The following is a 25,743-nucleotide window of genomic DNA, read 5'->3' as shown; positions in this document are numbered from 1 at the left end:
TCTGGAATGAGGAACTGGGAACCTGATGTCTTCAATGTCTTTGGGTGAGAGATACTAAAACTATTCAGGTCTGAACAACAAATTGCATTTGGGACTCTATCATGAGTAACAGTACTTGTTAGGCAGTGATGAGAAACCTACAGCCTTGCATTTGCACACACAGGGAAAACCTTAAGTATTAAGGCTTACAAATCTTGTTGTAGAATTTAACAGTGTGTTTAAATCCCAAAATGAGGGAAATAATCACCAAAGTCCCTTTGAAGTACTACTTTGATACCCTCCATTTTCCCCGCCTCCCTGTAGGCACCCAGTGGTGGGTTCAGCATGGTTTTCCTAATATGTGTTGAAAGCTCAGGGCCCTATAATCTCCATGGGGTCTAGTGGAGTTGAGTCCCTTAGAGATCCTTATTCTTTCGTCCTTCAATATGTCTTTTGATGTTTTCAAGTTTCTGTCTGGTGTTTCAAGAATGGGAATAAGCAATTTTACTTGTGCTCAATTTTCATTCCCCTCCAAGAGAATTGAAAGTAAACTTTAAATATACACACACAAAAAAAAATCCAGGGCACTGTGATTTTATTCTAGTAGAAGTAAAGTCAAATATTATCTGTATCCTAAAACTCATGTTTCAAAGACTGCCGCTACTGACACATGTGTTATCTTTATCTTCAGAATTAGAGACCAGGGAGACTCGGTGAATAGAGACCCTTGGGAATCTGTTTTCTCAGCTCAGTATTTTCCCCCATTTTCCTACTTTCAAGCCAATATCTAAAGACAGTGAGCTTCTATGCTTCTGCCTGTTTTTTCTGCAAAGCAAAGAGGTTTGCATATCATAAGCCAGATGAACATATCAGAATCTAGTTGGCAGAGGGCAAGATGGGTATTCGAACTCAGGGTGTTTATACTTTGAACTGAGTTTTCTCCAACATAGTCAAAGGGGGAACTGGTTATTTTTAGAGGCAGCAGCAAAGGAGCCAGAAGCACTTGTTCTGCTGAGTGTCTGCCTCCTCCATAACTTCCAAGATGATTTCTCTATGGTGGTACTTCCCAGTGCAGCCCCAAGAGAGGTCTGGCCAAGGGAGGCTCTTCAGTAAAAAGATCCCTGAATGGGATTTTAAAATCTGCCTCTGGTGTTGGAGAGGGGGCTTCAGTGATCAACAATGGATATTGTTCTTGCAGGGGACCGACGTTTGTTTTCTAGCACACACATTGAGGAGTTCACAACCTCTCATAATTCCAGATATAGGTGATCTGACACCCTCTTTTGGCTTCCACTCATGTGCACTTGCAAACCACACACACACACAACCATGCACCTACACACCTATGCATGCATGCATGCACCCATGCAGCTATGCACCCATGGACACAGGCAGGCACACATGCATATGGACGCATTCTAAATAATTATAAAATCTTGGATAAAAAGGATCTGCCTCTGGACCATCCAGATATTTTCAAACATGATCCTCATTATGATGTCTACAGATTCAATGCTCTCTTCTGACAGACAAATACTAACACCACATCTATAAAAAAAGCCCTCCAAATATGGCCATGGGCCTGTATGAAATAAAAATTAAGCTCCTGCTCAACATAAAAGTTCTTTTTCTCTGTCTGTCTTAATTCCATGCCTTTCTATTTTAGCTTCCAACTATTATCAAACCTGCCTCCAAAAACAGCAGTAGAAATTAATTGGCTCTTATGTAAAAATAACTGATGGTGCTTCAAAGTATTTCTTATTCCAGGGAAATTTTCATATGAATAAAGCCATAGATAGAATGCTTGCAGAAGCATACTGTTTGGTGACAGCCCCCTCCCCTCTTATTTTTATTAATTGAGGACTTTATACATGTATATAATGTTTTAATCAAGACCTATCCCCTCAGTTCTTCCTTCCTCCCCTCACTCTTCCTTCCCAACCTCATGTGTTCTTTTCTTTATTTTAAACTCATGGAGTCCACTTATTCCTCCAGTATATGCATGGCTTAATGAGAAATTTAAAAAAAAAAAGATTTCTCATGAGTCAAAGGTTAAGATTACAATAGAATGATTTGCCAGAGAGGAGCCACTATTCATGTATATTTTCCCCCTTTGCATATGTGCATGTATATTTTTTCACATGTGTATAGGTACACATTGTTGTACACACGTGTTTGTACATTTGCATACAAGTGTGTGGTGGTCAGAGGTTGGTTGGGTTGACATCAGGTATCTTTGTGCACCATTTTACACTTGACATACTGAGAAGCCACTCGCTGGAAGCCAGAGCTCATCAGTTGGTTTGTCTAGATGGCCTACTTGCTCTAGGGAATCTCCTGTTTCTGTCTCATGCATGCTGGGATTGCAGAGGGACTACCACGCCTACCCGGCATTTTGTATGGGAAGTGAGGATCCAAACTCCAGTCCTGGTGAGTACTTTTACCTGATGAGTCATCTCTCTATCCCCAGACTACTACTCTTGAACTGTACCTATCTGAGGGTAAACTCAATAAAAATGAATAGATAAAGCTTTCTGTACAGACAACCTATGTATCTATGGGCCCAACTATATATTCAACAAACTGGATCAAATCATCCAGTGGAAAAAATTGTAGCTCTACTGACTATGTACAGGATGCTCTTCTTGTTATCATTCTCTAGGCAATAATATATAACAACTATTATGTAACTTGTACACTGTATTAGGTGTTGTGGGTTACTTGGGAAATTTTAAATACTCAAGAGAATGTGTGTAGGTTATATGAAAATAGTACATCACATGATATAAAAGACTTGAGCACTTGAAGATTCTGAAATTTATGAGGGTGCTGAAACCAATCTCCTACATATCCCAAGGGAGTGACAGCCATACTGGTTTAGCAAGCTATTGATTTACCTAAGGCCCTCAACCTAAGCACTCTGACAAGACAGCCAGGATGTCATTTCACTTTAAGAGATATTCTAATATTTCCAAGTTAAGTGTACATGGTTTATTATCCAAAGAAAGTGTCCCCCAAGGTTTCATGCAGGAAGAAGACATAATTTCATGGACTCTAAACAGAGTCATCTGGAGAATTCTATGATATAATGAGACAAGTAAAGAAGGTCATTGTATAGTTATAAGTGAGAATACCTCAGCAGGCATATTACACCCTGCCCAAACCCAGGGAAGACCAAGAAGAGAGTATAAGAACTAGTTCCTTGTGGTCTTCTCTTTCTGAATGGTTGGGTCTCACCGCATCAATAGAATGAGTGAGTGGACAGCCAAAGGTAAATTAACACAGCTGACATCTTTACTTATGTCTGGGTTCTACTCTGAAGTATATCTCTGTTTCAAGTCAATGCAATCCTTCTATACTTTTTATACACATTGCAGACCGATCTTCTTACCACTGAACTGGAAACAGAAAGGTATGCAGGACCACATCCAGATTATTTGACCCTTATATCCTTATACTTTCATATGGTTTGATTTCTTTTGGTTTTTAAAATTAACTTCTATGGATAAGTCACATGGTTATATCGACATTGACTGACTTAGCTTGAACTTGGGATGGTTTTGGTTAAATTGTCTAGTGCTTCATGAATGTTAGCCTGGGATATCACCAGCTACTCTATAGTATATGTCAGAACAATGGAGTGACACACAATTAACTTAGTGGTAGTTTTAAGTAGGTAAAAGTTATAAAAAAAAAAAAATACAGCTGAACTGATCAGGTCTTGACTTTGTTTTTGGATAATTGTTATGCTTTCCCACCTTTACAAGTAAATTTCTAGCTGGAAGTGGTGATGAATCCCAACCCTGGAGGATAAAGCAGGAGAATCATGAGTTCAAGTCCAAATTAGGCTATATGGAGCTCAAAGTCAACCTTGACTACACAGGGTTCCAAGCTGACCTGGATTACACAGCTCAATAAAGCAAGATCTGGGGACATGGCTCCGCGGTAGAGTGCTTGTCTAGTTTGTACAAGTCTTTGGTTTGCTCCTCAACACCATATCAACATCATTAATAAATTGCAATTTCATCACTTGAATGTTCCTATATGAAATCTATGTCCCCTCAAAGAGTGAAATCAGCAACTTTGAAAATCTATTTCAGAGATGAGCAAGGTGTCACCCTTGCTTTCAATCCCAGCTCCTGGGAGACAGAAGCAGGTGGATTTTCCAGTTGAAGGTCACCATAGCCTTGACAAAGCAAGTTCCAGGACAGGCAGGGCTACACAGAAAAACCCTGTCTCAAAAAGAAGAAAGGGAGGAAGTCAATTTTCGAATCAGGTTAGATTATATTTTGAAAATATGATTATTTCATAAAATGTAGCCCCTTTCGTAAGTCATTTCCTTCCCAAATCATTGCTTTTTAAAAGTTAAAATCTTATCATTTAAAAAAATTATAGCCTTTTCACATTGCTTTCATTACTTGGGAAGGAAGGAGAAAAGGGAGAGGGGGAGAGAGAGAGAGAGAAAGAGAGAGAGACAGAGACAGAGACACAGAGACAGACAGAGATAGACAAAGAGACAGAGACAGATAGAGAGACAGAGACAGACAGAGAGACAGAGACAGACAGAGAGACAGAGAGTGAGAACATGCACATGTGCCATGAGATACACATGGGGGTTAGGAGACAACTCCAGGCTTCAGTCACCACAATTCTTCATGTTTGAAGCAGGGTCCTTTTGTCATTTGCTGCTGTGTGTACCAGGTTAGTTGGCCTGCAAAGTCCGGGGATTCTCATGTGTCCACTCTACATCTCACTGTAAGAATACTGGCATTCCAGACATGCATTAGCCCATCTGGCTTTTTGGAAGATGCTGAAGATTCAACCATGGGCCCTAATGTTCGCACAGCAAGGGCTTCACCCACGGAATCATCTCCTGAGCCCCAGCATTTTATAAAGTACATTAAGTTTCCTTTCCTTGGTCAGGACTCCAGAAATTACTGAATTCTAAACCCGCTCTCCGTTCCAGGAACACCATCTATTTTTCAAATGTCCTACTTAGCATCATCTTCCATCCCAGGCTCATTTACACTTAGCATGGTATCTGATGCTTTTCAGCTTAATCTCTCTTTCTCCCCCTTCTCTCTGTTTCTCTCCCCTCTCTCTTCACTTTCCCTCCCCCCTATGTCTCTCTCACCTATGAGTCATTATAATTTCAGTAGAAGCACAATAGAGGGTTAGAACCTGTCGCCCACACCCTACTGTAAGTGAAAGGAACCAGAAGACAGCTTTCTCTTCTTGTAAATGTCAAGTGTTCACCTGTCTCTATTGAGGGCTGAATAGAAATTCAACCTTAAAGATCTAAGGCCTGGGGTCTGAGCAAAGCTTTGCACATCCAGAAACCAAGCTTCCGTCTCCACAAGGCCTTTTGATTGATCATTACATTTAGGTCTTTTATGAGGCTGATCTCTCTGCAGCACTAACTTGGTACCTGGTTTGCTCTGGTGAAATGGGAGAGCCCACTCTATTATTGACCCAGAAGACAGTCAACAAGGTATTTCCTGCTTTCTCTTTTGGGAGACAACCCCCTAACCCACCAAAGGCAGGGTAGCACAAAAGACACAGGAAAGGACAATTTTCAAAGTTAGCTGTTAGACAGTCACTCAGTCCCCTGCCTGAGATGTGGATGTAGGCAAGCCAAGTTTGATCTTCCTTCCATGTCCTTGCAAGTATTGTTTCTCTTGTCTTAATAACCCATCCTGATGCTACCCACTATCCTGTACTAATCATCACTTCTGCTTGGTCCATATAATGGGAAGAAGGTTGCAGAAAACACACATTGGGTCACGACCTGATTAGCATCCTGGCTTTTAAGAACATATCTCAAATTCTCGTGCCTGCAAGCCCTTCCTGGGGTTCAGTAAGGAGGATATCATACCAGGCTAATCTGAGGGACCCAACCAAAAGTATCTTTTTGCTGTTGAGATAATAATTCTGTTGCATTCAGAAAAGAAGAGCACATTTGGACATTTTGAAGATCTGAAAGTGCAGACACACAAAGAGGGAGGGTGAAACCGGAATGGCCTTCTGTATTTCTCTCCAGAATACAGCTCACAGTTTTAATTGCCCACCTTGTTTGGCAGCTCAGAAGGAGATGGCGGGCACCAAGCCCTACCAGGGAACAGCCTTCAGGATTAGCAAGTACTCCACACCTTGGAGAGCCTAGGAGACAGGAGAATCATTTTAAATGCAAATTAAATTGAGGGGGTAGCAGAAAAGAACACATAAAAGACGGTAAAACAAAACCTTTCAATTTTCTTAAATTAGCAGGCTAATGCGTTCTAAAGAGCAGCCCCACTCAGATCCCAGCTTAGGGGGGAGGGGGCATTTCATCACAATATAAAACCGGCAGATCCATCATTCCCCTCCACTCAGTGCTTTTGACTGGAGATTGAAGGGAAAATTAGAAGCTGTTCATTTGGGCTCACAGGCTCGGCAGCCCTGCTCAGCTTGCCCCTCTGCTCTCTGACAGCGTCCTGTTGAAGGGGCACAAGCGCTGGTGAGTATCTCCTAACTTTGAGAATTCTTCCCTTCCTGCGACTTTCTGGCTGTGTTGCCTTTGGTGGGCTAGGGGTTGTCTCCCATAGGACCTGCTTTATAATGCGGCTTTCAAAATCTGGGAAATTTCAGACAGCTTTTAAGCTGTTTCTAGGGACCGATTCACAGAAGGAAAGAGTTATTTTCAGCCTAGATGCCGGTGACTGTTTCTGTGTATTAATTATAATGGGAATGCTGAATATACTATACTGCTAGTTAAATAGCCTTTCTTCATCATCCTGCCCCATTGGGCAGTAAGATAAGGACAGGTGCTCCAACATGGTCTAAACACTATAGCCCTCTCCTCTGTTTAATCATTTACCACGTATTTTGTTCTTACTGCAAAGCAGACTGTGATTTGAGATTGTGAAAAGAGATTATTAAAGCAGAAATTCTAATTGTTTTTTAAATAATCATGCGAGATCTCTGCTTAAGAGGTGGGAGAGTAGGCTGTGAATGCCCTGGATGATGCAAAAATCTTCATGTAGATTTTGATGGTTCCCTGCCAAAGTTTTACATTGGAAAGTGGTAATTTCCTTCCATCGCAGAGGAGGGCGTGGAGAGGCTGGAACTGGCGTCACCTTCGGTTGCTAAGGTAACATGTTCTGGCCATTTTATCTGAGAGAGAAAGTCCAGTGGATGGAATACATTATTCATCACTGATCTAATCAGATAATCAAAACTGTTTACTTTTGTTGGGAATATTTAATAAGATCAAAGGCAGCTGGTTGAAACTGCTCATTTGGATTATCGACGGCCCTTGGTTTTACATTATTATTTTTACAGTAAGTATTCTTTGCTCTTGGGGTACCTTGGGCTAGTTTTCAAAAAAGTTTCCTCTTATCAGACTTGATTTCTTAGATGAGAGTGTACAGACTTAGGAAGCAAGTGATTGCTTTAGCCTTCAGAGTCTGATTTTTAAAGATTTTGTCTTGTTCCTCCTTAAAAATGCAACAGTGCAGAAATAGAGATAGTTCATTCGTACCAGTATCAGGGGTAACGGCATAGGCTCTGTGAGAAGGGGCTGGCTGTTTTTCGTGCCAGGCTAGTGCATGCTATAGGAAACCTGGCAAGGCTGTGTTGTTTGCCACTGCTGCATGAACCACAGTTTGTATCAAAAGCAGCCTAAACCGGGCATAGGCAGATAAGCCAGTAGCACTGTATAGAATGTGCTAACGGGAATGGCTGAAGACTAAGAAATTCAAGGCGTTCGTACAGCAAACAAGCCAGCCTATATTGCAAAGTGTCTGTGAGAGGAGGCTCAGATTCCCAGGGGATGCTCTCTACTAGAGGGGACACCAGACACCCCTGGATCAATTGAAAAGCAACTTGCAGGTAGGGTGATACTTTCCAATGCCATTCATCGGGAAGGCTTTTAAAAACTGAAGGTATATGAATTTACAAGTATGCTTTTTGTCAGATAATATACAGCAAGGGGAGAACAGTATGTGATTTTTCTTTAACCTGGATCGTTTTATTTTTACAGGCAGAATGTATTATTTTTAATCGGTGTTAACTGAAGGTTGGATCTTCTCATACAATACAAGGGCTCTGGCAGTGGGGGCTTTGAAATTAGAAATGTCAGTCAAATGTTGGCATCTAATAATGGAGTACTCTTATTTAAATGAAAGAATACACACACCTGACAGTCTGAAATACTGTGGCTTTCTCCCCTCTCCCCCTTTATAGAGATCTAAGTGATTGCCTTCTCTCAAAATCCTGTTTTGAACATTGAAAATGGATTATCCCAAAATGGATTATTTTCTGGACGTGGAGTCTGCTCACAGACTCTTGGATGTGGAGTCGGCACAGAGATTCTTCTACAGCCAAGGAGCGCAAGGTAACAAGTGGAAAAGAGGGGAGCCCCTCACCCTCAGGCTGATGTGCTGTAAATGGTGTGGCATCAGCTCCAACGGCTGAAGCTCTGTCTTGAAAATTCATCAGTTAATATTCCCAACTTGATAACATTTACCAAAGTGCTGACTGAATTTCAGAAATCCATAATTCTGGAGGTGTAAATAAGTGTTTGGGTGCCTATCTCTAAGAGCTTTGTTAGAAAATGATTCCCAACTCCTTGAGTCCAGAGCTTATGCTCAAGAGCACTGAGGGATGCTTTCTTACCTGGAAATTTTTAGACGGGCAGCTGTTACACTTGTGGCGATCTTGGGGCGCCCTGACCTAGCTGAGTGGCATCCGGCTGGATTATGAGCTTCTGAGATAAGTGGGCCACTTGTGTAGCTCCCTTATCTGGTCTCAATGAGCTCAGTTGCTTTCTAAAGAATCCTCAGTGCACACTCAAGGACTTCCACCCACTTCTGTGAAGTGAAGCAGACTGTATGCTTTCATTACCTAGTTCAAGGTAGTTGATTAGGCTCTAACATGCTTGCTCTCCAGTCCAGCTTCCATTTAGAATATTTGCTAGCGTTAAGGTAGCCAAAGAATTCAAATTGTTTTGTCCAATTGGTGGGTAGAAGGTTTGTTTTGTTTTGTTGAAATCATAGTTCGTGTTTTTCATGACATTTTTAAGATGTCCATTCGAATGGCCTTGATTATGACTGTATCCCCGAGCACACACCGAAAAGGTGGACAGTGGTCTTGTTTAAATAGAAAAGTCATTGAGTTCTGGGAAGTCACAAAGCAGAGCTGAGAAGGAGATACGCTGCATTAGAATCCTTGCATCTTTCACTTTTGGCATGACAGGAAGCTCATCTCGGGCACTGATAACCCATCTTTCCCAAGTGTTCTTACGAATTGTTTGTGCGTGGCTCGTGGCTCTTGGTAACCTTGAGAGCTTTCAAGACTCCTGCTTCCATTTTCCGCTCTTAAAGTCGAGAGAAGCTGGATATTTTCTGCAGGATTTGTTTGCCTCACCTGGCTCAGCAGCATAACTTGATGTTGGCAAAAGTGATACCATGGCTGATTCCCAGCCTCTAAGAGGAAAGAGGCAGCATAGCTACTCTCTGTCACTTCAGGAGGTCTAAGAATGTTCCTGAGAAGAGACAGAGGCTAGTTAACAGCTCCAGCTTGTTCTGGGTCTACAAGTAGCAAGGTGGCTAGAAGTAGATACGGAGCTGGAAAAGAGGGGTGAAGAGAGAGGCTTCCACCCCATTATGGCACCTGACCCTCCACACTGCCACTTGACCTTATACACTGCCACTTCTGCCCCAGTGCATTCCATCCTGAGCCTTATTCCATAACAGTCTCATCCAGCTATGCTGCAGGTCAAGAAAGGAAGCAGTAGTTAACTGTGGAGGGTAAAGATGTCTGTTCCTGTTGTCTTAAAGATGATGGACTCTTGGCTTTTATGGGAGGAAAGCGGGCAGGGTGTGTGGGAAGATTACAAGGCAGCCTGGTAGCTGCAGCAGATGGAGCTGGGGGTGGAGTGGTCAGAATTGTCACCAGCAGTGACGGTGGTGTAGACTCCAGAGCTGGAATAACTGGGAAACACATGGGTGGTGGCAGCATACGCTATGGCTTCTCCTTGGGATCACGTGTGTCTGTGGGTGAGGAGGATGCTGTTTTCCATTCCAGGAATCCTAGATTGGCAGGGTTCAGTGGGCTTCCCAGACATTATCAAGGCTGGGGTCCTCGGAATCAGAAAACTAGATGTTTTCAAGGTTTCAGAGTTTGCAGCTAAACAGGAGTGACAGAGCCAGCACACCTCTCTAGGGACCCATGTTTAAAAGTCAATTCATACAGTCCTTTGCAAAATGATAACAGTGTCAGATTTCTAAGTTGTTAAGCTCATTAATGAGTCAAGCTTTAAAGTGCTTAAAACACCATCTGCAGCATAAGACACTGTACATCACCGAATCAATAAAATAGGTAGCCCATGTTAAAGGTCCTCCCTTCTCTGATTGGGAGTCCCCAAGGCAGCAAAGGCTTTGCAAATAAGAAATCTTAACTTACAGTAATTCAATCTGTTTCTAGTGAAAAGCAAACACACACACACACACACACACACACACACACATACACACACACACACACAAGAATGTGCAGTAAACATGATATCACTAAGATTTTTATGTCTTATTGCAGGAAAACCCACCAGAAGGCAAACTTCAGAGATAGTAAAAGTATGTTGTAGTGCATCCCCCAGTAACTCTTTCACTTTATCTTAAAACATGATCTCCAAGTCCCCAGCACTTAGGGCCATCACCTTGGGATCTCCTCCTTTCAGGAGCACTGCCTCCACTGTAACTCATGACTTCTCACTACAGCTCACTGGTTCAGGGGACTGCAGTCACTTCTGCCCACTTTGCATGGGTGCTCAGTTGTTCCAAGACACCAAACCCCAGGCCTTACAAAGGCTTCCAGTTAAACAGTGAGTGGCTGGAGGCTCAACATCATAGCCTGCAATCCTCTCTTCCCACGGCAAACATTCATGTCCCCAGTGCATGACTGAAACCTATATTGAATCCATGTCAAGGCTCTGAGTACCAGGAGACAGACTGGTATGTGATGGCTGCTTCTTATGAAAGGGATGTGGGGCAAAGAGGATTAATCTCACTCACAGCTCTTAACTCAGCCACACTAGCCCAGAGCAGTGTGAGGACCATCTAAAAACCTGGATGCAACACCCTTTTCTTAAAAGGTCTAACTGGAAGTTTCACACAGAGCTTACAGTCTAGAGCTTGCATTACTGAAGACCTGATTGGCTAGGCTGTTTGTTTCCTTTGTTATTCATTCATGTGACTATTCCTATAGACTGAACACATGTTCTCAGAGATCTAAAACCTTCAAGGAGGAAAGAAGATAAAACGCTGAGGATTCCCTTCTTCCTTTCCTGTGTGATTTACTCTTTATTGTATATACTATTCACAACATTCTTAAAAAAAAAAAAAAAAAAAAAAAAACTTCAAAATTAATTATAGGCTACATGTCTATCCAAAGCAATAGTTTTACAAATATGTTTTTGACTGACTCATAGGTTTTTTTGCTTAATTTTTCTTGGAAAATGAAAATATCCTGTTCCAAAATAGAGGAGGATGTTCTACTTGGTTAATACAAGTGGAGTCGGTAAGATGTGAGCTCATAAAGCAGGGGCAAAAAGAAGTCCCAACTTTTCGAAGTCCCTTTGGAAATCCCTGAGACTGTCAAGAGTGTGTTTTGTTCTGCTAACAGAACAGCTTGTTTTCTCCAATCTCCATTTCTCATTGGCTTGAGTGTAAAATGGGGAAGATTGGATGACTGGGAATTCTACTATCAAACTAGAGATGTGTTCTGGAGAATGGGGTGGGGGTGGTGAAGCCCACAGGCCTCCTGTTTGACTCCTGTCGACAGATGATGTTCTCTTACTTAGTTTGGGAGTCGTTCACCCCAGAATATCCTGGTGACACAGAGGGAACTCTGTAAAGGCCACCTGTAACTCAAAAGGAAGATTCTGGAAACTGGAGTTGCATGTGACTTCAAAAGTCTAATGGGTCTCCATGGGATATAATTCAAGTTTATCCTTAATTGGGTTCTGACAATGATAGTCTCACCCTCAATGTCAGGCTCTGTGATTTTTACAGTGTCCAAATGCACTGAGGGGGACATCATTAAAATGTCAACAAAATGAGTATTGTAGGTTTTTTTCTGGTTGAAATGGACACCCAGGTTTATCTCAACCTCCCTCCTCCCCCCTCCTCCCCCCCCCCCCCGCAACTAAGTGAAACAGAATCTGAGTGGCAAGGTGTTCAGAACCCCAGTTTCCAACAGGCTTCTGGGTCAATCCTATGAAGAAGAGTTAGCCACTTTTCTACATGATAGAGCTAAGTTTTTTTTTTGTTGTTGTTGTTGTTTTAAAGAATTGTATCTAGTGTAAATTAGAAACACCCCAAGAGATTTCACAAGATCCTTCATGACTGAAGACCCACTGCAGTTCAATGGAATCATAGTCTCTAAGGGGCAATACCACAAGGAGAATCCTTTTCCTCGATTCCAATGGGCAATCAGAGATGACATCTGAGGACTGACCATTTTATCATATCCTGTAGCTATGTTTATTTTTATTTGGGGGGAGGGGTGAGTGCTGGGGGTTGAACACAGGGCAGGTACCTTACCATTAAGCTCTATATAACCCATTCTTTTGTGACTATTTCTACCTGAATATTTTTCTTAGCTACTCCTACATAGTTAAGTATTACAAACTATCAAATATTATGAATAGTTCCTATAGATAACACAGGCCTTACACACTCTAGGCAAGCACTCTACCACTGAACTACACATTTAGCCCCAAAAGTTGACTCTTGTAACTGAGTTCAAATGATCCAAAGTGGCAAGTAGACATCAAGAAAGAAACATACATGGATCAGAGACTGCACTTTATATATTCATTGCATGTGCTCCTTCCCAATGAAACTTTGGGAAATGGGGATTGTAGCATTATGTGCATGTTGCAGATTAGAACATTTAAGACTTGGGGCTGGGGAGGTAACTCAGTTGGAAACATGCTTGCCACAATAGCTCAAGAACACATGCATACATGAGACAATGGATCTCATATAACCCCAGTGCTGGGGAAGCAGAGACTCTGGGGCTTTGTTAAACAGACAACCTCACCTAATTACTGAGTTCCAGGATCTAGTGAGATACTGGGTCTCAACCACGTTTGACAGTTGACATCCTCAACCATGTGCTAATAGGTGAACACACACACACACACACACACACACACACACACAGAATTTAAAATTGATGAGTGGAAGATTCTTGAAACAGACCATCCATTTGGATATCTGATTCAAGCACACATGACTCCATCGTCCAAGCTATTTTAAATATCTCAGTGTTCCTTGCAGGAAGGAGGTACCTTTTCAGCTGGCCTTGATTGATTAAGTCAATGAAGGAGGTGAACAGGGGTAACACTCATGACATATCACACTTCCCAAGATGGAGAAGCTGAGGCTCTGAGTGATTTCATCACATGCCACGATCACACAGCTTCTAACAGGAGGCTAGAGAGCCCATCTCTTACATAACTCAAGTTCTTTCCACTATGCTGGAGCCCCATTTTTTACCTAAAAGCTCTCAGTGTCACTGGACATTGAATTACCTTCAATGTATTAACAGGCAGTCAGTTGACTAAAGCCACCAGGCAGTCACATTCATGGCTCCCGATGACAATCCCCCCACCTCCTTTATCACTTTACATAACTCATGGCATTTGCAGCCATTGGTGTTCCTCATAACGTACCTTTTCTCTTGTCTGCATTGTCTTGTTCAACAAAGGAAAATGCCAGTTTTGACAACTGATGAATGCCACGGTGAGCTTTTCAGAATCTCTTCAAGTTGTTTTAGGAATAAAGAAACATTCACTGAAACCCTTCTGTCAACCCTTAATGCCCCTCCTCATCTCCACCTTTTGTCATGTGCTCCCCTCCCCACAAGAAATCCATCAGAACATTGGCCTTTGAATCTTTAGATTTCAATTGAATGCTCTCCAACTAACCTAACCTTTACACCTCTGAGATTTCTTAGTTTGGTCCCAAGAGACAAAGAACATTTGGTATTACTCAATTAGTTGCAAGTCATTAGTAACAGTTAATTAACAATAGCATTCTTTCTTTTCCTGTGCTTAAGGTAAGACCTGGCTAGCATCAACACCACCTCCCATTAAGTTTTGCCCGATGTTTCCAGATGTTTTTCCTATGCCTACATGATAGCCTCTGTCATAGTGCAGGGTTCCATTTTTATCGTATACTAAATGCCCTCACTCACTTGATATAGGAACTCAAAAAAAAAAAAAAAAAAAAAAAAGGCAGCCTCTCTAAACCTCAGATTTTTCATAGAAATAATTTGCTACCTCCAGATCCAAGGGAGGTTGAAGGGTTAAGTGAGAGGAGGGAGGGAGGGAGGGAGGGAGGGAGGGAGGGAGGCGAGGAAGGAGAGAGAGAGAGAGAGAGAGATCTTGTCAATTAGTCACTAATAATATCCTCTTGTTATTTAAATGCCTTCTATCCACCTGTGTGTGTGTGTGGGGGGGGGTGTCCTAATACTGATGTTAGTTACTTAAATGCCTTCCACAAACTTCAAGTATAATGATCTTCTTAAATACTATTTTCTTGGTGGGCAGCATCATCTTTGGTATAAAAGAGACCATTGTGATTTATTAAATGCTTCTACTGACCTGGTAGAACAAAAATCCTTCAGTCTACATTTTTCAAAGAGAAACTTCAGATTCAGAGAAAAGACGTAAGGCTTCAGACATGGAAAACACTGCTCCCCAACCACAATTCCTTTAAAATCTTAAAATCTTTAGTTGGAAGTGGACAGCACTTTAAGCCTGAAGGAAGGGGTGCCTAAAAAGACTGAAAGAATTAAAATGTGAAAAGTGAAAGTCCTCAACGTAGGGTATCTGTTATGAAACAAATCTACTAAAAACTCAAAAGAGAAGTTTAGGTAAAGTTTAGGTATGTTATTAAACAATTATAGACTTTGTAAGCTAAATTTCCAGAGGCAATGAAGATTTAAATGTATAGGATAAATAATGACTTGAGTTTTTCTTCTGTCTGAAAGTAGTTGTGAAAGGGATGAGCCCTGTGATAACTTACCTGACCACTTCAAAGAATGCTCCAAATATGTTCAGAAGTTGAGTTCTAAGCTGTGCCTAACTCAGATCCCCTTCCCTTCTGTCTCTACCACCCAGTCCTGGCCTCACACCTTTTGGCCAACTGATCCTCAACGCAGCCAACACTCACACTCTTGTTTCCAGCCAGGCACCATGGAGGAAGCTGTGGAGACCCATCAAAGTCACTCATTGGAATACACTGTGAGAACGGCTCACAGGGATCCTGCCATGAATTAAGAATCTTGGTCCTTTAGCTAGCAGAACGTTGCACTCTCTCTCCATCCCGGTCCCCTGAGACCCCAAGTGTGGTTCACTCCTGAAGGCAAAGGTCTGGTTTTCCCCAGAAAAGCTAGGGCACAAGCAGTGACCATAAGTCAATCCAGTGCCCTTTTAAGGAATGGCTGCCAAGTGGATTATAATCTCTACATCTCAGCAACACCTTTCTGTCTTCCCCTTCAGGTCTTGCTAGCACCAGCACAGCAATATCAGCTATGCCTCTGGTCTCCCCACAAAGTGGTTCCTTCCTAGGTCTTACTGGGTTCATTACCCAAGTAACTTACATGCTGACTTCTAGGCCCTGTTTCAGAACAAGGTTTCCTATGAAAACTTTACAAAATCCTTTCTGGTTTCATTTTTGTGGTTGGCGATTAGGCTATCGCCCTCAACAAATCCCTGTTGAGGAGGCTGGGAGTCTGTTCTTTATAACTCTAGCTAGGAAGCTGCAAGCTGTGCTTCACTCAGGGATGACAAAGCAACTACGAAGCCTGCCCTCCTGGCCTCACACACGGTCCATTTTAGACCTCTAATTGCTCACATGCAGGCTCTCCCAACCTGTGTTTAATACAGAGAACACTGTGTGAAGGAGAGAATGGAACCGGAAAAAGGTCCTCCAGTCCTGCGGATTAGAGGTCCGTGAGGGCCAGCTCCAGCTTCTGAGCAAGCCTTTGGAACAGGCTCACAAAGGAGCTTCTGTGGAGGAGGTCCTTGGTATTTGGAGTGTCTTGCATCTAGTAACCATCTGTTTTAACACATCTTGGGGTTCAAGTTTCCTCTGTAGAGCAGAGAGTTAGAGGAAGGGAGAATCTAAAATAATGAGACACAGGAGAGGGGAAAATGACATGAAAATACAAGGAAACACTTCTAATCAATTAATAACTCCCACCCTCACGTTCGGCATTTGAAAGAGCAGACTAACATGCAGCCCATACTCAGCTAGCAGCAGCCACGACCCAATTAGTATCAACAGTTCACAGGTGCTGGGGATGAAGTCTCACTCTTCGTTTGCCCAAATAAATCTGTTTGTCAAAAAAAAAAAAAAAAAAAAAAGTTGTTTTGTTTTTTAAGGCTACAAGAAAGAAAACATCCAGTGCCACCCTCTGTGCCCGTACAACAGAAGCAAGGGTAGGAGTCCAGCATAGCAAAGCTAGCGTGTAGTCAGTACCATGCTCAATATGTGTAATGATTTCCCAGGGAGCACTGACACACAGAGGTGCTAAACTCCTGAATGGGCATTGATATGTTAAAGCAGGACTTTGAAGTGCTGTGTCTGAAAAGAGAGGTGATCTTCAAGATCTATGTGTTTCTCATTCAGAATTGCAAGAGCAGGATAATATCAAAGCCTTTGGCAAAAGACAAGAAAGAAAAGAAAGAAAGAAAGAAAGAAAGAAAGAAAGAAAGAAAGAAAGAAAGAAAGAGTAAATAGAGCCGATTAATTCTGTTTAAGTCTCTGTAACTATTTACTTTTTATATTTACTTTCTGTCCATTTTCTATGCATCAGACTGTTACCACTACAGCAACAGTACAAATAGCCTCCAATATTGACTACAAGCTAATCATTGTGTTTGAGATTTCGCCATTACCCTCCAGTGATTCTGAGTTCAAATAGTGATGTCTACTTCCTAGCTTGTGTAGCTACTCCGAGAGTGTAATCTCTTGTGCTTCCCTTCTGCATTTCTAGTGCAGAATGGTAATCAAGTCAAGAGTTCTTAATCCAAAGTGCAAATTTGAGGACTAAATGAAACAAAATGGCATTTCACAAACTGTAGTACAACATACTACGGTTTTCAGAAAAGTGTGTGTACTCCCTTAATACGGTAGTGTATTTATGCTTTTGTGTTTTAGAAATTGTAAAATAGGAAAATTTCATCAAAATGGAATAATATATAGCTAGGACTGCATTTTTATTTATCATGACTGAGGACAAGCAATACAAGGAAATAATAGCAATAAAAAATGAATTAAGATTATTTGCTAACTAACATTGGATAATGGTGCAGACAGTGTTTAGCTCTCCCAAAAGGGTATGAATGTGACATAGGAATACACAGTTTCTAGGTAGCAAACAAATAAATGTAGAACACTGAGCAAAATGTTAAGCACCAAAAATTCATATAACCAGGAGCTGCTCTGATGTCAATTCCCCCTTTAATTTTATCATTCCTCAAAAGAAAAGGGCAGGGCTCCATCTTCCTAGAGAGATTTGCCCCCCCCCCCCCACCACCACTGCATTTCATCTCTTCTCGGATGTTGTTGATTTCCAATTTAAATTTCTAAACACTTCGGAAATGTGAGGTAATCTTAAAATATAAAATTGCTAGGGAAGATGCTGGAACAATGGCTCAGTAGTTACAGAGGACCTGCATTCAGGTCCAAGAATCTACATGGTGGCTCATAAATGTAGCATCTCACAATTTTCCTTAACTCCAATTTCAGGGGGATCCAATACCCTCTTTTGATTTATGTGGGCACCAGGCATGCATTCAGTGCACTTATGTAATACAGGTGAAACACACACACACACACACACACACACACACACACACACACACAAATAAGAATAAACCTGTAGAACTGATATTGAAACAAACTTACTGATTCCAAAAGCTCCAGTTTATAGCTTTACTGTTGGGTAATATTAGCCAACTTGTCCATTTCTTAGGACTTCCTAGCATCACAGATGCAGTGTGTTTCCAAATTGCTATTCAAGATTGAGTAACAAGTAACTTTTCTTTCAGTTGGATTTAGTGAGGACAATGAAGCATCTTTTGGGCAGTCTAAAGTGATGTGATAAGCCATGACATCTGAAGAGAGTGATCCATTCAAGTCCTGTGTTTATTGCAAGGAGCATAGACCAGACACAGGTCCATAATTACAAAAGAAGAGTCTAGATCAGTAGTCAGAAGCCAACACATTCAAGGCTTTGTTTGCTGAGCTAAGAGGTTCCAAAGTTGATGTTGAGTCCACTAAAGAATACAGCACAATGAGGATCTGTACTTAGATGTATTTTTAGGAAGGTCACAGATCTGAGGACTGGTAAGGGAGAAAAAGACTAAAACCATGAGAGCCACTGGCTACTGCAGTGATGCAAACATGATTGGACAGTTAACAAACTGGGAGAATTCAGAAGTCAGGATCTGGAATCACTATGAAGATTCTTTGTATGTGCAAGACAGTAAGACAGCTGGATACTGAGGGAGAAGTATGTCAAAAGGTCCTAAGTTGTTGCCTTTGTATATTAGAAGTTATTATATATTACATATTAATTACATATTATATATTATATAGAAAGATATTCATTGAGAGGATTATAAGAAGAAAATCAAGAAGGGGGGATTAATTTAGAATGTATTGAATTCAGAGAGTGTTTTGAATCTAGAATCTATGTAATCACAAACATGAAATAAGATCTATGGACCAAAGTCTTGGAGTTGAGATAGCAGAGAACAATCCAAAATACTCAGTGTGGTACAATAATTCTTGAAAACTATTTGCTGACACCTTTTACAAGTGCTTTTGAGTTGTATTTCTTCTGAACCTTAATCTTTCCTTTGACATTATTTAGAGGACTAGGAAATTGTCAGGAAACACTCTAAATTATACTTTGGACTATAAACACAATATTTTCCTTTTTAGCACTAATACTGAAAATTAATAGCCCATTTTAAACACTTACATGAAGCAGATGTTTGCAGACACCAAGACAATTTAAAATTCTGGATTAGGTTCCCATCAGAAGCAATGTCCTGAGTTAGTACCAAGAAGAGTATCTAAGAAACAAATCTAAAAAAACAACAAAACAACTCATTCACCATAGAAGAATTATAATTTGTTACAAGACACTGCAGAAGAGGAGAAAAAAAAAGAGGTTTTGCTACAGCTGTTTAAAATAGAACTTACTTTCTTTTGGACCAATGTGGACCAAGGTCTTCTGCTTAGATAATTAAACACAGTCTGTTGACTAAGTTGGTCCAAGATGGTACTTGTCTTAGACCAATCTTATCTTTATCTTTAAAAAGCCAGGCCACATCGTAAACACCCTACAGAGCAGATTTCCACATTGAACCCATAACCCAAGTTCACTGAACAGCCTGAAGTTGCAAAGAAAAATAAAGGGGAGAGGAGGCCTCACTGTGTATCAGGGCCTTTCCATTGCCTCATTGGATTCACAAAAGGGAAATTTGTAAAGTGTATTTTTTTTATCATGCCCATTTTATACATGTTCCAAAGATCTAGTAATTTTTCAAGGCCCCGCAGCTATGCAAATGAAGCCATAATTAAAATCTTAACCCTTGTGATCCTCTACATCACATATTCTAGGTCAGTGTTCTCTGGTTGAGCAAATTTACCAACACACACACACACACACACACACACTGTGAACAGACAAATAAAATATAGAGTTCTTACAGCACATGTTCAGAGACAGAAAGTCTCTAGAGCTGAATGGTAAGAATGGCCCCACAGTCATTCTGTGGAGTTACACTGTGGGAGAAGCTCCCTAGAGGAACATTTAATCTTTCTTTCTTGGGAAACTATTACAGTGGGAGGAGAGACCGCCATTCTTAGCTTGAATTAGACAGTATATGATTTACCTATGAGACAACTTTCCCAGGTCCCCATGGGAATTTCTTGCAACACTCATGCCTCATTCTTTTTTTCTCCTCAGTACCAATACAGTTCATAATAGTTACAGAAAATTTAGAAAATGCAGACCATAAAACCAAACCAAAGCAAACTGAAGTATTCTCCATTACCTAAAATAGCTGATCCTACACTGTGGGGCATATGCTTGCAGTCTTATCATGCACTTGAACACACCCTGGTGTAGGCTCTTAATCTAAATAAAGACCCAGGGATTATTTTTGATCTCTATTTTAACTTTAAAATTAATATAAATTCTTGTAAACTAAGGACTGGTGATACTCTCCATGGATTAATAACCAGACACAGTTTGAAGGAAGGGAGATAGGTTTGTTGTGTTTTGGTTTTACCCCAAAGGTAACTTTGCCAGCTGGACTGTATCTCTGAATCAGTTCTTCTGTTATTTACTAGACACACTGTCTGACTAATGCCCCGTGATCTGATTACCGTCAGTGGCCCATCTGTAGACACAACAGAACACAAATAAAACATCCACCTAATCTGTCCTAGGCAGGTCTTTGCTTCCGACTTGTCCAGTAAGAAAAGTCTGTAATCCCGACAGTGTGCCTTTCTTCTTGTTCAAGACATACCAACAGCTACCCAGGTCTTTCTAGTCTTTTACTCAACAGTGTAGTCATGAAAATGATAGGATGTTAGAGCCTGAAAATGCTACATTCAACTGGTTCATTTTACAGATGATAAAACAAAGCCCTGGGGAAGAAAGGAAAAGCAAGAATTGCTTATTAATATCTGACATACACCAGAAGCTGTACATGCACATTTCACTCAAAACAAGAAAGTTGTCACTGGTTAAAGTTTATTTCCTCAATTTATATGAAATTAAACCTTACAAGTATATACATGTGTGTGTGTGTGTGTGTGTGTGTGTGTGTGTGTGTGTGTGTGTGTGTGTTTGAAACATGGTGAGAGAGAGAGGAGTTAGGTTTCAAACATAAAGTCTTCATACATCTTTCTAGCTTTGTAGTTTCTTACATTTCTAGTGACTAGATGGTTGGGGGTGAGAGCTGTATATTTAACTAAATAACATAGCGGGATGTGGTAGAGTAGTTAGACAAAACCCAGGATCCCATTGCAGAGGCTAATTGTCCTAGTCAGTAGGTTCTTGTTGCTGTGATAAACATTACAACCAAAAGCAAATTGGGGAAAGGACAAGTGCATTTGACTTCCATCTTATAGTCTATTTAAAAGGAAGTCAGGGCAGGAACATGGAGGCAGGAAGTAAAACAGAGGCTATGGAAGAGCTCTGCTTATTGGCTTGCTCTTTATAGCTTGCATGACTTGATTTTTAATACAACCCAGGATCATCTGACCAGCAGTGGCACCATCCACAGTGGGCTGGACCCTTCCAAATCAACCATTAAAATCTGATCCCCTCCTCCCAAGGCTTGCAGACAGGCCTAGCTAGTGAAGACATTTTCTCAGCTGTGCTTCCATCTCCCCAGATGACCTTGTGTCAAATAACAAAACCATCAGCAGGACACTGCTGTTCCTATCTCTATATGCTATCATCTTCTTGTAAAGTGACTCAAATAACTCAAGCTAGCAGCCTTTACTTTGAGGTGACTTCCAAATGAACAAGGCAAGCAGTTTGCTGCACAAGGCTAACACCAAGTATATGTCACCTTTCTGCATGCTGGACATGAACTTAAGACCTTAAATTATGCCATTCATTACCATCTATATGTAAAACTAGCCATGTAGAAAATGCACAATTAAAACAATAAGGCTTGCTGTTGGTCATCATGGTGAATGTGACCTGGAAGGTGACATATACTTTATCCAGGCATGATCAACATTTAAATAAGAGAAGTTGCTTGGGATTCTGTCCGACTTGGTTCAGTGTGCAAAGCCTGAGACACAGTTTCCTTTCTGCATCTCACATGGCTTAGCAGCCAGCCCCCGGCCACTCTGCACAATGTCTACTTTAAGAAACTGGGAGGAAAGGAAGCAGTGAACATTTGTTGTCCGCCCACCATTTGTCAGGCTCTGTGTTAGGTGTTTTACATTTATTACATAATGTTTTATCCTCTCAAGGCCCAGTGAAGAAGTTCATTTTATTTCTCATTTGCATATAAGGGAACCAAAGCTTGGAGAGTTAATTTTTTTTAAAGTAAGTCTGATAGCTATCAAGCTTTGGAACTGTGCCAAGGTTTAGTTCACAGCTATAGCCTTGCTTTGGGCTGGCAAGTAATAACAGCTTACATACAATCAAGGTTTATCAGGAATATTTTTTTGCCAAAGACTTAATTAGGATTATGTGTTTGAATCCCCATGGAGACTGCAAGGTTTGAGTGCTATGTTGGTCTCATAGATTCACAGAGATACTGATTGTATGAAATCATGAAATTACAAGTATGGAATTTGGATACAAGTTCAGGAAGGCTGACCTCACATCTGTGTTTTTAAATAGTACTTCATATTTGCTGAAAGGAATATAATATCGCCATCATCTTTCTTATATGTTCATGCAAGGTGAGAACCATAAAGGGCCATAACGTTGGCAGAGAAAAGCAAAGAGGGCAGAACTAATTTTCGTAGTGGTACAGAAGTGTAGGAGTGGGGATAAAAATAGTTCAGCCACAAAAATCAGGCAGTCAAAGATGGGGACGTGCAAAGATGGGGGTGGTGGTGGAAGAAAGACCTGCCACCAGAAAGACAAACAGGTTTTATTAATATGTCTCATGCAGATAAACAATTTCAAATTAGGTAAAAAAACATTTCATAAAATGAAATATAAGCCCCCTGGAAGAGGATTGCTGCCAGGCCAGTGTTTGGCAAGGTAACTAATGGTCTTGCTTCCCTCTATATGCAGGCATCCATCCATGAGAAGATAGATATTCAAGCCTTACAGGAAACTCAGAGTAAAGTCCCTAGTCCCATATAGTTATAGAACGTAGGGCTAGCTCAGTGTACAGAAGTGGACTTGTCTTTTGGAAACCTGCCCTTCTACTGCTTATGACAGCAAGAGTGTGGATTTCGTGGTCATCTGGTTCTACTCTGATAGACTTCGAGGTAGATGGCACACTCTTAATATTGTACAACAACAACTAAGACTTAAACGGGGCCTTGTAGAAAGGTCATGAATCTAGAACCTGGACAGAAATAGTAAAATAAAAGCAGCCCTCCATTCTCTGTTATGGACCCTCATAAATTTACCAAGGACAAAAGGGAACTGGTGTCAGGTGTGTATAAAAGAAAGAGTGCCTTTAATGATAAGCAGAAGAATAAAAATTAAAAGGCACCAGAAACATTTTTTTGCATATTTTGCTTCTCTAGAAAAGGATGTTATATATAAAAAATAAAGATGTTTCAGGATTGCAAACTAAATTTAGTGGTAACAAAATCCCAGCCCAATGAACATTCTTGGTATCATCTTGTTAAACCTGCTTAAGACATAGAAGTAACTATTGTAGACTGGGTTGTATTTCTGTCAATGGCATCCATTTGTATCACTGACACATTGTATTTTCTACAGGATAGTTTGCCATAGTGACACTGTACTAGGTTCAATTGTGAGGTCTAGCATTGCTTACATTTCTAAATCTTATCACATAGGCCAAGCGGTGAAGTGTGTTTCATACATGAGGCCCAGATTCCTAATCTGCTGAAATAAAATACACAAGACTCAATTTTCAACAAAATGTCAAGGGCCTCCAGTTAATCTAAAACAAAATACTCTTAATATTAATACTGTTTGTCCACAGACTCAGGGGGTCCCCTAACAACGATAATTTCTCATACATTTTTTAAAAGGGTAGACCCTCATCTCTATCTAACCTCTGGAAAGTTCTCATAAAGAGAAAGGAATGAATATGTTTTTCCTGGATTTATTTGGTTGCCTTTATGGTTTCTACACGAGATCTGTCACCTCTTAATCCCCGTCTATCCATCCATGTGAATGTACATGTAGATAGTTATTTTAAAACCACAGCACATTTATCAGCTACAGTAACATTTTAATATAACCTGCTCTTTGCATTTCCATGTAAACTGACTGGGAACATCCCTCAAAGCTCCCTCTGCTCCAGGACAAAATCCAGACCAAGGTCAGTGCAGCCTAAGGTTATGATCCAGGACAGCCCTGTCTATGGTCAGGCCCCTTGCTTTTTTTGCCCTGGACTGTTTCTACGCCCTCACATTACCATTTAGCATCCTTTGTGAACCACATGACTCTTCTCTCCCTTTTTAACAGTTCACTCCTAATTCGCCATTATCTGTCATATTCTCATGACGAGACTCAAGTTTGCTTTTCTAGGCTAGAATACTCTAAAAGTAACATCACATCTTTTCTCTAAGTGCCATATATGGAGACACCTAAAACTCAATTTCTCTCTACTAGAGCTGACCATTTTTTATTTCCAGGCAAGATCCTGCCCACTTTCTACCTTGAAAGAAGTGAGTATGGGGGAGGAAACTTTAAAGCCAATAACACCCTCATCTTCATCAAACTTCCCTCTAGATTTAGCATCTCTGTTGGTTCTTTCTTGGTTTATTTCCCTTTACTTGATATTTATTGATATGTATTGTAATGGTTACAAAATAATGGGTTTTAGCAACATCTACCTCCATATTAATAAGTGAGCTCTTTGTATCCCCCTGAGAAAAAGGAACAGAAGCTATTTCTTTTCCTCATTCATTCACTCATTCGTTCATTCATTCATTCATGCATGCATGCATTTCTTACCAGTTCTCATTCGCTTACCATCAGGACTCGTGAGTCTCTTCTTTTAATGTAGCAACTTCTATGAGTGGACGTCATAGACCTTTGTCTCCACATTATCCCAGCTGGAATCCATGCAAGCCTCATCAACTGGGCTCCTTAGTCCTGTGATTTTCTCCTTTCATTTTTACCTTTAATAAAGGCACAACAACTGCTTGCAATTATTTTATTCCTTCCACACATTCCAATGCAGTTACCTTATGATGTTTTCAGAGCAGGGTACTTTCAAATAAATGAAAGGCATCTGTCTAAAAACATACTTTCAATAAGAGAAAAACAGAAAAAAATTAAAAGCTAAGTCCACACATAGAAATATAGAGAATTCTTAAATAAATTGATAAAAAAAAAATTACAGCCCTACATGTGGAACATAGACAAAACCTTCATACATATAAAATAAATAAATATTAAAAAAACAAAATAAAAAGTATAGCTACCAGAGATAGTTAAGATAATATCACCAAGTTAAGGGTCAAATAAACAATTTAAAAAAACACAAAATGTTGGTCTAGTAGACTATGAACATTTCCCAAATGGTCACAAGCACTGGGTCAGTCCATGTGACAGATGGAATGTCCAAGACTCAGCATCTCCTGTTCCTCCTCTTTATCTGTCAGCTCCTACATTCTTTATGTCCCAACGTCCACAATGTCCCCATCTTGAATAGGGGAAGTGAATATAGATGATTGTCTGCACTCAAGCATTCATTATTAGTTATACATGACATTTAACTAGTTATGAGTCACTATATTAAACCACTACCCACTGCACAAAGAAGCTTTTCTGACCAAAGTTGAAAGCAACACAAATTTATAGATTTAAACACAAATATTTAGAAGGTAGTTTCCCAACACTAGCACTTAGCAAAACCACAAAAGTAGGTTGTTCCCCTGGGTCTATGTTGTTTCCAATCATGGACTACTGACAAGTATCAGACATGCAATCCCTTGTATGGAGCAGACCCTATAGTTTGTCATAAGGCAGTTGGTTACCTCTATAACCATTATGCCA

General features: G+C 40.6%; 1 protein-coding gene across 4 annotated transcripts in view; it reads left to right on the top strand.

The window, feature by feature from the left end:
* Positions 1-6,334: 6,334 nt before the first annotated feature.
* Phactr1 (phosphatase and actin regulator 1) overlaps positions 6,335-25,743 on the top strand; it is a 460,522-nt gene continuing 441,113 nt past the window's right edge. For 2 of the 4 annotated variants that reach the window (XM_034509804.2, XM_076939122.1), the window contains exons 1-2: positions 6,335-6,475; positions 8,203-8,353. In XM_034509804.2, coding sequence (XP_034365695.1) covers positions 8,251-8,353 — 103 coding nt within the window. In that variant the 5' untranslated portion in view covers positions 6,335-6,475; positions 8,203-8,250. Of the gene's footprint in view, positions 6,476-7,054; positions 7,299-7,632; positions 7,849-8,202; positions 8,354-25,743 lie in introns of those variants that run through there. The other 2 variants (XM_076939124.1, XM_076939123.1) reach the window with 2 other exon arrangements.

This window comes from Arvicanthis niloticus, chromosome 8 (assembly GCF_011762505.2).
Source record: "Arvicanthis niloticus isolate mArvNil1 chromosome 8, mArvNil1.pat.X, whole genome shotgun sequence".
Taxonomy (NCBI): Eukaryota; Metazoa; Chordata; class Mammalia; order Rodentia; family Muridae; genus Arvicanthis; species Arvicanthis niloticus.
Note: the sequence above shows the minus strand (reverse complement) of the source record. Positions and strands in the feature narration are given on the sequence as shown.